This window comes from Melitaea cinxia, chromosome 1 (genome assembly GCF_905220565.1).
Source record: "Melitaea cinxia chromosome 1, ilMelCinx1.1, whole genome shotgun sequence".
Lineage (NCBI taxonomy): Eukaryota > Metazoa > Arthropoda > Insecta > Lepidoptera > Nymphalidae > Melitaea > Melitaea cinxia.
Window position 1 is genome coordinate 13,339,028 of NC_059394.1, and position 14,614 is coordinate 13,353,641.

The window sequence follows — 14,614 nt, forward strand, 5'->3', positions numbered from 1 at the left end:
AAATCCCGGTTTTCCATTTGATATAGCAGGCTGGAGGGTGTACCATACTACGTTTGCCAACACGCAGTCCCCACTCTAGGACTCGTCTGCCCCAGTAATGTCCGCGGTGGTTGTTAAAATAAGTTGTCTGTAGTGTGTCTATTACAGAATATATGTGAGCACTGCCTTTCGGTTTACGTTATTTTTTTTTTTCTGATGGCTTAGATTAACACTCCACCTCTTTAATTGTGACGTACTTTTATTACAATCCCACGTTAAACAAATGCATGCATTTTCACTGCCGTTATGCATTTAGTTATCTACGTGTCTATAATCATGATGGATGTCGAAATAGTATCTTTTTACTGGACTTCTACTGTTATAACACAATTTTCAAAAAAAAAAATCTGTATAAGCGGAAAAAAGAGATAGATTCCATATTAGCGTTTCGCTTTCAAAAGCTGTTTATAGACTGAAAATGATAAGTAAATACTGATAATGTGGAATGAAATTAACTCAACGCAACTTTACAACTGGCCAAAAATAAACCGCCTACAAATCAACTGTCAAATAACATTTATTTTTGTGTCTCAGTATCTAAGTTTTTATAATTTATAACGAAAAAACCTATATAACGGAGAATTGAATTGAAATAATTTATAATCAATATTTAAGGGATTGAACTTAGCTATGCCGTGGGGTTGGGAGTGTAGAGCTAAATTAATAAAACAAGTGCCAACAAAACCAACCAAACCTCGTGGTACGGTCTCAAGTGCTTCAAAATGTCCAGGACCAAATCACTATGAAACTCCAGAAATATTTTGTGAGCTACAAATATATTATATATTAATTACAATTGTATTTATATTTATATCAATATTATGAGGCCAAATTTTTACTGTAATATTTTTTGAAGGTGGTAAAGGATATTCGCATATAAAACGGGCGCTCGCTTTTACTTTTGGACATCTGACTCCCGTCACCAAAAGAAAACCACCGATCTTGAACTCAGCGCCTATGTTGGATACAAGCGGAATGGGACCAAAAGGTACATTTTTTGTTTAAATTTAATATTGTGTACTCTAGTAGTAATTAGTATAGATATTATAATCAGTACCTGATTACATTTATCAGTAGAGTTTCCTTAGTGGATATATCATGTCATGCTTAATCTAAAGGGCTTTTTGTCTACTGCACGTACAAATAGGTACTAAATCTGATAAAAATAGCAGTAGAACATTAATCGGCTTTTATTAATAAATAAATTAACAATACAGGTGGTTACAAAGTAAAACACGGTGTAGTCTCTCCTCGAATCGAAGTTTCCCAAGAGAGAGGACTTTCTCCAGGGCCTGCCAATTATGCACCACGTAGTGAGGCGATGTATAAGCGAGTGCCAGCTTACAGCATGCGTCCTCCAGCGCCTCCGCCTTATCAACCGTGGGACCAGTGGACACCATCGCCAAACATGTATTTGCCTCGGATACCAGGCAAGAGGTTACTGAAAACATCGTATATCGTATTACCTATATATAGTTAGATGTTAGTATGCGTTAATTCTATATAATATTGCTAATTATTTGTTGTATTATATTTGAAGGAACTCTCCAGCCTACTCTTTTGGTAATCCCGCAAAAGAATTAAGTAGTCAGATGATTCCAAGCCCGGGAGCCCATGATCCTAAATTTGAATATGTTCAGAAAAGTAAACCAGCTTACTCGTTTGGAGCGCCTTATAGATCTTTGAAGCCACCTAAAGTTCCACCTCCAAATAGGTATTGTGAGAAAAAGGTAAAGTTATTACGGTTTATGAAGGTTTTCCTTAAAACATTTAGGTATGTTTTCAATTAATTGTAATGTAATAACAGCTAAAATGTCTTATTAAAATTATCTTATTTTTGTTATTTTACTCAGTGTACGCATAATTTAAAACAAATGTTTTAAATTAAAAGAGGTCACAGATTCGTGCCTGCACATGAAAGATAAAAAATACTTTTAAAAGTGCAGAATTATAAGTTACAAGCGCTCAACTAATATGTTTATTTTTAATGAGCCTGAGTCATAATAGTACATACGTGATGGTGGTAACAAAGATTTAATCAATAGTATAAGCTAAATTAAAATATACGCTTGCTCTTTTATTTTCTAGAGATGTAAAAAATAATTGTAATAAAATACCTTTCGTAATATACACATAAAACCTACTTCTTCTATATTCAATAATAATATATACCAAGAAATTTCATTTTACTTTTAACTTACAAGGTCAAGACCTTTTTTTAAATATAGGTAATAGTAATATTTACTTAAGCATTTAATATATCTTATTATCTTTTCAGTTTATGTATCCAAAACGAGCGATACCAGCTCCTTCATTCGGTATTCGTCATACGCCATATCTCGGCAAGCAGCCCGAATACCTGAGATCGTCAAAACTGGATCTAATTGTTACGAAAGATATTTGAAATTATAATGTGCTTTTGATGTGTTAATTTAAATTTTAATTAAACTTATATTTTAATCATACTTTCAAAAATAAAGCCTGTCTATTATTTTGCACCATTGAAAGCTATTAAGTATGAAAAGTCAACGACTATTTTTTATTTATGTTTATATAAAGGAATATATTCCTTTGAGTTTGTATATTTGTATAGTACCTTTCTTATAGCAGTAGTAATATGTATTGTTATATAAAAAGATTTTTGACACTCCATAATAGTCACATAAAAAAAAAAAAAAAATTGTATAGGAATTGGTAAATGTCGTTTCTTTGTTTTTTCAGGTAGGTTAAGGGTTTTTATAATTTATTTTTGTATCATAATGTATAAAGAAAAATTGTATAATTAAATCTTTGTTTTTTCAGAGCAACACATTGTATAATCTTCCGATTCCAATTTTAAGTAGTAAACTAAAACAGTTACATACAAATACAAAACAGTAAATAAATGAGGTAAGAGATTAAAATATAATATTAAATTATTTCTGTTATAGACAACAATATGTTTGTTAAATTAAATAAACATTTTAAACTATATTCCGCCTTCAAATAACCTTAAAAAGCATAATTGTGTTTGCTTGCAATCGAAAAAAACCGACTCCAATCACATCGACCAGTAATACAACATAGGCACACAAAAAAATAGTCAGGTAAACACGCATAATAAGTGATAACTCAAAAAGTTCTGATCAGATCTCAATGAATCAGATTTAAATAGGACTATGTGGCAAGCACTAGTTTTCATTTAAAAAAGGATCATCGAAATCGGTACACACTACCCACATCGGTACCCACTAAAAAGTTATGAGTTGAAGTATGAGGTATAATACAAAAAAATAGTCAATTCAATACACCTATGTATGATACGTACCACCTTTTGATTTAAAAAAAATAATCGAAATTGGTCCACCCAGTCAAAAGTTCTGAAGTAACATCATCATCATCATAGCAGCCTCTCGCAGTCCACTACTGGACATAGGCCTCCACAAGTTCACGCTAAAAATGGCTTGAACTTATGTGTTTTGCCCATAGTCACCACGCTGGGCAGGCGGGTTGGTGACCGCAGGGCTGGCTATATCGCACCGAAGACGCTGCTGCCCGTCTTCGGCCTGTGTATTTCAAAGTCAGCAGTTGGATGGTTATCCCGCCACTAGTCGGCTTTTGAAGTTTCAAGGTGGTCGTGGAACTATGCTATCCCTTAGTCGCCTCTTACGATGCCCACGGGAAGAGAGGGGGTGGCTATATTCTTTGATGCCGTAACCACACAGCATGAAGTAACATAAAAATAGTAAGAAGTAACATAAAGTAAGTACCTCGCCCTTTTTTAAAGTTGGTTAAAAACAAGCTGGTGTTTCGTTCAGCAGTGATAGTCTATGAGTCTTTAAGCCATAACTGTACAAAAATAATCGTTTTTTAAATTTTTGTCTCTCGCGTATTCGTACAGATGTTGAAAATGGTTTAACTAATATTGATGTTGCATACACGTTATGTGTAGAAATATACAGTAACGATATATCCCTGAGACTTCAACCTACAGAAATAAGAGGCTGTTAGAAAATACTAATTAAAATTACAGAAATCTTACACTTTTTTTGTTTTGTCAAAACCCACAACCAACGCAACTAAACTATAATGCTAAGCTTTTTTCATAATAAAATATAAAACTCTTAACAAGTAAGAAAAACCTATAACATTGCTGTTTAAAAATATCGTGGAAAATAAATATGGCTTGTAGTATAAGCTCCTACCTAACCTATATAATAGACAAGTCACCAAAATAAAAGTCAAAAGGCAATCAAATAAAACTTCATTATTTAATTCAGAAGTTGGATCAACAAACGCTTTCAATATCACAAACGTAGAAAGTCAGAGTTACTTCAATTTGACTTCAAGGCTTGAAATGGTTTGAACTTCTAACATCACATACATTTGATTTTCTGTGATTAGGTTTACGTTGTCGATAAACGCTCTCACTCAATTGCTATTTGTGGAAGCAAGTCAAATAACATCAGCTTAAGTAAATAGTGATTTAATGGAAAATAATTATTTATGTTCCTCGGCTCTACAAATCCAGATTCACAAATCTTCCTGTTATCATGTAAGAGCAACGGTACTTATTACAATTACTTATAAATGAAATACAATAAAATTATTTGTTTAGGTGTAGCAGATAATATTTGTATAATCTAAACATTTTTTAATAATATATCAAAAATCGACCATTCCAGCGGGGATCGAGCCTGCATCTCCGACTGACCGTGTCGGTGCTCTAGCCAATTATGCTATGGAACGATGTACTCGCTAGATCGAAATTTTTGATATGATGATTTTATATTCGGTCTAAACAACCGTGGCGCCATCTATAGTGAGTTCTTTACAGAAACCCGTAACTATTCAAAGTTTCATATTACAATGAAAATCTTTGAAAGGAGACGACACCATGCTATTTTTATGTTTGTACGATTTTATTTTTGTGTTACCCACACATTACATTTGTGTTACCCACACATTACATTTGTGTTACCCACACATTACATGTATTACAACAATACAATACAATAATCAATACACTTTCAATGTCTAAATATTTAAAAATATAAAAACAGTGCTCCTCGGGTGGCAGATTGAGACCAAGGCCACCGGTAGTTAAGGCTCCAGGTTGAGAAACCTCTTCACTACACGGGCCGCTTCAAGCAATATTACTTTTAAACCTGACCCTTCATCAAACAGTCAAGCGAGGGTTTCTTAAGATGTTGGTCGATACTCTTCGCTACTTATTCATTGTGCGACACGACAATAGGAACAATTATTGGTGAGTCTAAATTCCATATGCTGGTAATTTCGTATGCAAGGTCTAAATAATTACTTCTTCTTCTTCTTCTTCTTTAGGTAAATGGCTTTTAATAGTGCCAATTGAGCACAGATGATTTCGCTAATATCAGGTAGAATGTAGAATACCAAATAGTATATATAAATACATACTTATATATTAATTAAAATAGCGTTGGATTGTATCTAAGGTAAGTAAGTAAGATAAACTAAGTAAGGTAAGTAAGTAAGTACTCATTATATCTCGATCATATTTAAATGGGACCACTTGACAAGTATTAGCTTTTGATTTATAAAACAAACATCAAAATCGGTGCACCAAGTAAAAAGTTATGAGGTGTAATATAAAAAAAAAACAGTAAAGTAAAAACGTGTTATCAAAGATTACTTAAAAAATAGTTATTAAATCTCTATCAAATTTAAATGAGAAATGAGAAGCATTAGCTTTCGATTAAAATTAGAATCATCAAAGTCAGTAAACTCTGTAAAAAGTTAAATATAACGTAGGTCGACGAAAGAATACTTTGTACAATCTTAAAATGTGCAATAAGTATACATTTATTGCAATAATTATAACGAAATTAACCGACATTGCCTACAGAATTAGCAAGTTGAAGTGGCAGTGGGCTGGTCATCTGTGTCGCCGAACCGATGGCCGTTGGAGTAGACGGGTCCTAGAGTGGAGACCGCGTCTTGGCAAACATAGTGTAGGACGTCCTCCGGCCCGTCGGACCAACGATCTACGTAAGATTGCCGGTGTAGGCTGGATGAGGATTGCGGAAGATCGGGATGTCTGGCGCGAACTTGGAGAGGCCTATGTCCAGCAGGGGACTGCGATAGGCTGAAGTGCAATAAGTATATGAACAATTTATTCATAGTAGTATAGATAAGTTTTTTTTAAATGGCCATCTCTATTAAAATATTAGTTTCTAAAAGCTTTTTTAAATTAAAATTAGAATTAATACCGCTGCTTCACTACTAATTAGCTCTTTATGTTGTGCTTGAATTTATTTTTAAGCGTAGTAAAAGCATATTACTTCTAAAATCGGAAAATAAAATTAGTTGGTGGTAAAACTATTTCTCCCAGTTTGTTATTTAATTCATATATTTGAACAAGCAAGTTATTAATTATGAGTTTTATAGAAATAATAGCCGCATATTAGATTCAGGCAAATAGTACAGAACATTAAAATAGTCTTACAATTGAATTCAAATAAAAAAAAATTAATAGAAATGTGGTAAAAAAGGGTTATCGCTAGATTTGTATAAATTATATTTTATTATTTCTGATGTTTTCTCTTGTAATCTTTAAAGAGAATCCTTGAAAACAATGGACGATAGACGCCTTTTATTATTCCTTTGATATTTGTTAATAATTCCTTTGTGAAATCTGACAATAAAGAAGCACTTTATAACCAAAAAAAAAAAAACTAAAATAAAAGGGATATTTATTTTGAGAAAAATATGTAAAATCAAACAATCAGTCAAATTATATTAATCTGTTGTTTGTAAATTATATTATTTAATAATTAATTATTTATATTTATATTTATATTGATCTTTAGAGTTAAAAATAATGCATAAAAAAAAATAATAACTAGCTGTACCATGCGCGCGTTGCTACGTTTTTTTTTTGTCGTGCCAACTCAAAAACCTTTGTGGGCTCATGCACAACATTTTGCTGAAGATATGATCAAATACATAGTTTAAGATTATATAAAGGACATACAGACAAAAATAATTTATTTTTTTCTGTATGTTTTATATATATGTTAATGACTGTGTGTATAAATAAATTGAGAGCCTTTCAGAGCCAATAGTCAAAACTTCAAACGATCGTAAAATCTTTATGTAAAAGTCACTGAAAATTCGCAATACTTTGCTTTCTTCTAACATAGGGATCAAATGGAGAGAATGCCTAAATTTTGTTAAAGGCGAATATTATAATTCCTAAACCATACCTATTATAGCAGATGGGAACATAGTATACGTAAAAGTGCGAGATTTTCAAATGATACGTCTCAAGTAGTGTCGTCTTCATCAAAACATTCACACGTTCCGGTAATTTGTAAAAGCAACGAGTATTCATTGCACGCTCTACCTTTCCAGACTACCGCGATCTTGTAGAATTAGTGAAGTGTCTAGTTTAAAATACACGAACAATTGTAATCATATCATAAGCTAAGTATCAAATAAAAACTAGTCTCATCTTATTTTTAACATGAAATAATTGTATTGTTTTATATAATTATTTGTGGTAAGAAATTAAGTGATAATTACTTCAAGCTGACATTATGTAAACTTTGACAACTCACGTCGGCAACATTATTACCGATTAAAACATTTTATATTTATGTAGCTTTTTTTATTTAATACTATGTACTTCGAAATTAGTGTTATTAACAAGGCAATTTTATGAAGATAAACTTTGTCTTATATAGCGTTTAATTTGAACGCATAACTTGGGAGATAATGTTAAATCAAATGAACCGACGCGCCGCGTTGCGCCGCACGTCTGTGTAAGTCGCCGAGTTACTTACAGTAACGGCTTAAAAATATTTAAGTACGTTTTTGGTTAAACTTGACGCGGGTGAAACCGCAGGGCACAGCTAGTCCTTTAATGTTTTGCGTTCTATTTCTAAATTTTATCCACCTTATTTGTTTACTTGCTAATCAATGTGTTTGGCAGGTTTTTTTTACCTGACTTGCAAAGGAAGGTTTATTAAATATTATATTATGTATACCTACATATAATTTTGAAAAATAATTTAAATGGTACTTAAAACCCTCATAAAATCTCTCCTAGTTCTGAAGATTAAGGACATAATAATGATAAAAAAGTTTTGAAAAGTAATTTTTGATTTTACCATAAATTGATAAATTTGTCGGCTGATGTGTGATTTGTATGTATGATTTTTTCCTTCCTCAAATATTTTATTAATAACTAGCTGACCCAACAGGCGTTGTTCTGTCGTAACTATGAATATTGTATTCGAATTGGTATAATTAAGAAAAATATTTTTTTTTTAAATAGTGCTAATTATTCTAATGCTTTATGATATACAACATTCTTAGTTTTTTTTTCTTGTGCGTATATAAATAGTTTTGTTGGTATTCAGACAAGGGAACATGCGACATGTAACAGGCCATGTGAAAAACATGGATTTTCAAGATTGATGCCACAACCACTTAGCGACTGCCCTTGAGATTTATTTGTCGACATTGTAAATGCTTGCCGCACTGGAAATTACAAACACTTAAAGTCGAACTGTCAATTCAATGTCAAAAGTCAAACAACCAACGAACGCCATGGTTACATTAAAAAAGTTTAAAATGTCCAAAGCTCTAAGGTTAGATTAGATATAATTTTATATGGTGATTAAGTATTCTTGAATTTTCTAATTTTTCTTTCATTAGAACCTTCTCCTGACTACAATAAACATCCCCGCAAAAGTTTTTTGCCATATATGTTATTAACCCCTTAATCCCACCTTATAACTTAGGGGTATGAAAAATAGATGTTGGCCGATTCTCAGACCTACCCGACATGCACACAAAATTTCATAAAAGTCGGTCTACCCATTTCGTATGAGGATTATAACTAACATTCTGACACAAAAATTTTATATTTAAGATAGATTTAAAACCAAATTAAATTGATGTGTATTGCAATCCCTTTCTTTTATAATCTTAGAGCTTGACGCAAAATCACGAATAACTCGAGCTCTTTGCATCGAGACAGTTAAACACTAACACATCAACATTGAATCGTATGCATTTTTTTCTTCTAAAAGTGTCTGCGTATGTCATTTCTTATAAACGTACACATACTCGTAATATAACAGTGAAAGAATTCCAAAACGGTAAACTGCCTTTAGAATTAAGATTTCTAAGGTGACACAATTTTTCTTGAACGGTTTTAACTTTGATTTTTATTTCCGCTTCAAATTTTTGCAAAGCATTTCACGGGACGAATTTTAAACCATTGCGGAAATCGAAAACTGAATAAAAGTACATAACGTTTATATTAAATGAAAATATATACATGTTGAGCCATAAATTAAACAAAATTAAGGTTTATGCTGCGTCAGACTTGTTGTATTTTGATGCATAAAGTTACCATAAACACCAAAAAATAAAACGGATACCTAATAAGTGCTTTAGCAGTAAAATCGTATTATTTCAAACAAGATATTTAGATTATAATATGTAACTTTGCTTGTATAGATCGGCTACATATTGAGTCATTTATGCAGTTTATATTAAAGATAATTTAAATTTCTTGTAAAAAATAAAAGACATAAATACTTGACATTATTAAATATCATAATTTAATAAACAAACAATAAAACGTAAGGTAGAAAAATAAATTAAAGTTCCAGTGAAGCTATACTATGTTTCGCAGAACTTCGAACGTTGTAAAGATAATAAAAGCAATAAAATGCCTATGTGCTTGAAAGCGTACGGCAGTCACAGTAATGAAATTCCTCACAAAATATTAACGAATATTTTTCCGACAAAGAGGTAATGTTTTATCAGGACAAAAATAGCCAACGTGCTTTCAATAACATTCATACGAGTATTAATTAATGTTAATAACTGTGATATATAATTATGTTAATTTTTACACGCTTTTTATTAGCTTCACCTGTATGTTTGTATGTTTGTAACCGTCTCCTTTGGATATTCATTTTAAACAACTTCAAACGTTCAGATTTTATTTAAACTTGTATAGTAGACCTATTGAGGACCGATGACAAAAATTAAATAATTCGATAAGATTATTCCTTTTTAGTTTGGTTTCTTTATAAAACCGTGTTTTTATAATTTTTTTAAACTATTATTTATTAATATACAATAATATATTAATTAAGACAATTTGACTTTATACTTATGTGATAGACATTTCTCAAGGATAATTTTATATTTATAACGGCGATATTTTAGCGAATTATTTTTTTGTTTGTTTTATTCTTTCAAAAGTATAAATAAGGACACTTGTAGGTACGTTGACTTTGGAGGTCTTTTTATAATGACTTGGTAATATAATTGTCTAAATTTTTTTTGAAAACTGCAGAGTTAAGAGTATTTATATATATACATATACTAGCTGTGCCCGCGGCTTCGCCCGCGTTGAAATCAGTGTTTCAAAAAGTTTTACCGGCAAACTTCCAGTGTAACTCTCATCAAAATCAGCTTAGCCATTCCGTAAACCTTCCTCTAGAAGCCCTCTCTCCATTGATGAAACCGCATGAAAATCCGTTCAGTAGATTTTGAGGGAATCGATCACATACGCTTTTGGGGACTTTGTTTTATAAATGTACTAACTGTTGTCCGCGACTACGTCCGCGTGGTTATGAAGATATGCATTACTATTAAGATGCTTAACGCAATTTTTTTTATTTCAGTCACTTAAAATGCTTATCACTCTGAGTAACTTTTTTTAGTTTTATTTTCAGGCTGCAGTATAAATAACCTATCAGGCGAATTTATAGCTGTTGTATATGTTTCATACAAACTATCAACGCCAATTAAACCCCCTTAGCGGTGGAATATCGCAAAATTCGTTCTTAGCGGACGTCTACTAACTATAATCTACCTCCTTGCCAAATTTCATCTTTGTCCATCTTGGGTGGATGGATCATCCAGCGGTTTTTGAGTTCTCGTGATGAGTGAGTCAGTGACCTTTCTCTTTTATATATATAGATTACGATGTATTATTTGGATACTTCCTCACCATCTATAAAGCATATATATATATATATATATATATATATATATATATATATATAAGAGCATAAATTTTAAATTTCAAGTCTCTTACCTTAATAACATTGGACTTTCATACAAACTTCCAACCTCCGTTTTATCCCCTTAAGGGTGGAGTTTCGTAAAATCCGTTCTCAGCGGATTTTCACGCCCTATAAGGCGCCCTATCTGGCAAATTTCAAGTTTGTAGCTGTTATAGTTTCGGAGATTTCGTGATGAGTGAGTCAACCTACCATCCACCGTTTTAACCCCAAAAGGGAGTTGATTTCTAAAGATACATTATTTGAACACCTTCTCATCATCTATAAAGTATACATTTTAAATTTCAAGTCTCTTACTTCAAAAACATAGGACTTTTATCCGAACTTCCAACCCCCGTTTTATCCCCTTAGGGGTCGAGTTTCGTAAAATTTGTTCTCAATGGACGTTTACGCCCTATAAGGAACCTATCTGCCGAATTTCAAGTTTTTTAGCTGTTATAGTTTCGGAGATTTCGTGATGAGTGAGTCAACCTACCATACCCCGTTTTAACCCCAAAAGGAAGTTGATTTCTAAAGATACATTATTTGAACACCTTCTTACTATCTATAGAGTATACATTTTAAATTTCAAGTCTCTTCCTTCAAAAACATAGGATTTTCATACAAACTTCCAACCCCCATTTTATCCCCTTAGGGGTCGCATTTCGTAAAACCCGTTATTAACAGATGTCTACGACCTATAAGGAGCCTATCTGCCAAATTTTAAGTTTTTAAGTGTTATAGTTTCGGAGATTTCGTGATGATCGTGAGTCAACCTACCATCCCCCTTTTCAACCCCAAAAAGGAGTTGATTTTTAAATATACATTATTTGAACACCTTTTCATCGTCTATAGAGCATACATTTTAAATTTCAAGTCTCTTACTTCTAAAACATAGGACTTTCATACAAACTTCCAACCCCCGTTTTACCCCCTTAGGGGTCGAGTTTCGTAAAATCCGTTCTTAGCGGATGTCTACGTCTTATAAGGAGCCTACCTGCCAAACAAGTTTGTAGGTGTTATAGTTTCGGAGATTTCGTGATGAGTGAGTGACCTTTCGCTTTTATATATATTATATATTGTAGATTATAGATGATAGTGTTAACGAAAGAAAACTAAATACGCTACTAAGTTCCAATAACACTCTAACAAAGAAAGGCAACATAAATGTAATAATTAATACATTTAAGTAATAGAATATTATTTGACAGAAACACTTATTATGGAAGTTAGTAGATGACCCGCCGAACTCCGAAACATCATCAATTTTTAAAAAATTTCTTTCGTGCAAAATATTATTTCGAAATAACAGCTCATACAAAAAATGTACCAAATTTTGTGCAGTCGTTTAAAATATAGGTATATAAAAGTTTTTATATCATAAGGAATATTATTAAAAATGTTATGTGTGTTTACTTTCTATGTGTGTTTTGTTTATTTTTTGTTACTAGAAAGTTTGAGAATTGAAAAGTTTTAAAGATTGTGTTTACGATTCAGCCGATTGTTACATTTCACTGCTGGGCAAAGACATCTTTCTCCTTGTTGGAGAAGTATCGGAGCTTAATCCAATCGAGGCACGGTGGGGAGAATCTCAAGCATATTTTTCGTTACAATTTTTTAAATATTGTAACAATCTCGATAATATTACATTAGAAACAAAAAAAAAGTAAGCAAAATGAGACGAGCTGTTTATAGAAGGATTACTTTGAAATATATTTAAAAGTAAATTATTATTTCAGATCTAAGCGTGACGAATCCAAAATCCTCTCTTTCAATTAACCTTTTATTCGATGTTTAAAATCGCTCTTTAGCTCGTAATCGCTTTTTTCGCACTTTTTTTCAGTTATACTACTTTTGATGCCTTAGGATGAAATGATGAGGGGATAACACCATCACAAAACCGACACCCTAATGTTAACTAGTCAACTAAGAAGAAGTTAGCAACGTGAAGTTAGCTAGCCAATGAAGTATAACTTCTTACGTGCGTACATAAGTATACACACACTTTATTTTAACGTTCCATAAAAATTTCTGCAGATAAAATAGTCGAACTGAATCGAAGTAGCAGAGTTACGGATTGTGTTGTGATTTTCCTGTTACAAAACAAATAAACGAACCAGTTAAAATTTGGAATAGTGCCTAATGCAGCAGCAAATTTTTAACGTCGTAAAACTGCCGCATAATTGAACTGTGACCCAGGCAAAAGCAAAAAAAGCACATTCGAATCGTCATTTTATAAATTAAATTTTTAATAATTTTTAAAAGTGAACTACCGCCATCCAGTTCGAAATTCAGATTCTGCAGAGTAGTACAAATTTGGTGATATATATATCTATAATATCTATAATATATATAAAAGCGAAAGGTCATTCATCACTAAATCTCCGAAACTATAACACCTAGAATCTTGAAATTTGGCAGATAGGTTCCTTATAGAGCGTAGACATCCGCTAAGAACGGATTTTACGAAACTCGACCCCTAAGGGGGTAAAACGGGGGTTGGAATTTTGTATGAAAGTTCTATGTTTTTGAAGTAAGATGCTTGATATTTAAAATGTATGCTCTATAAATGATGAGAAGGTGTTCAAATAATGTATCTTTAGAAATCAACTCCCTTTTTGGGTTAAAATGGGGAATGGTAGGTTGACCCACTCATCACGAAATCTCCGAAACTATAACACCTAGAAACTTGAAATTTGGCAGGTAGGTTTCTTATAGAGCGTAGACATTCGCTTAGAACGGATTTTACGAAACTCGACCCTAAAGGGGTAAAACGGGAGTTGGAAGTTTGTATGAAAGTTCTATGTTTTTGAAGTAAGATGCTTGATATTTAAAATGTATGCTCTATAAATGATGAGAAGGTGTTCAAATAATGTATATTTAGAAATCAACTCCCTTTTTGGGTTAAAACAGGCAATGGTAGGTTGACTCACTCATCACGAAATCTCCGAAACTAGAAACTTGAAATTTGGCAGGTAGGTTTCTTATAGAGCGTAGACATCCGTTAAGAACTGATTTTATGAAACTCGACCCTTAAAGGGATAAAACAGGGGTTGGAAGTTTGTATGAAAGTCCTATGTTTTTGAAGTAAGAGACTTGAAATTTAAAATGTATGCACTATATATTGTAGAAAGGTGACCAAATAATGTATCTTTAGAAATCAACTCTCTTTTGGAGTTAAAACGGGGGATGGTAGGTTGACTCACTCATCACGAAACCTCCGAAACTATAACAGCTACAAACTTGAAATTTGGCAGGTAGGTTCCTCATAGGGCTTAGACATCCGCTAAGAACTGATTTTACGAAAATCGACCCGTAAGGGGATAAAGCGGGGTTCGGAAGTTTGTATGAAAGTCCTATGTTTTTGAAGTAAGAGACTTGAAATATAAAATATATGCTCTATAGATGGTGAGAAGGTGTCTAAATAACGTATATTTAGAAATTAAATCCCTTTTGGGGTTAAAACGGGGGATGGTAGGTTGACTCACTCATCATGAAATCTCCGAAACCATAATAGCCAC

At 32.4% G+C, this 14,614-nt stretch overlaps 1 protein-coding gene across 1 annotated transcript; it reads left to right on the plus strand.

The window, feature by feature from the left end:
* The first annotated feature begins 669 nt into the window (after positions 1-669).
* Positions 670-2,443, plus strand: LOC123653942 (outer dense fiber protein 3-like). Its single transcript, XM_045589918.1, has 5 exons — positions 670-802; positions 896-1,027; positions 1,257-1,476; positions 1,580-1,769; positions 2,318-2,443. Exons 1-5 carry the CDS (start codon positions 670-672, stop codon positions 2,441-2,443), a joined length of 801 nt encoding a protein of 266 aa, XP_045445874.1.
* The last annotated feature ends 12,171 nt before the right edge of the window (positions 2,444-14,614 follow it).

Excerpts from the sequence above, each read along its gene's own strand:
- LOC123653942 (XM_045589918.1), top strand. The coding sequence starts at position 670 with ATGCCGTGGGGTTGGGAGTGTAGAGCTAAATTAATAAAACAAGTGCCA. Across the intron at positions 803-895 it reads TGAAACTCCAGAAATATTTT|GTGGTAAAGGATATTCGCAT; the intron begins GTGAGCTACAAA and ends TATTTTTTGAAG. Across the intron at positions 1,770-2,317 it reads ATAGGTATTGTGAGAAAAAG|TTTATGTATCCAAAACGAGC; the intron begins GTAAAGTTATTA and ends TTATCTTTTCAG.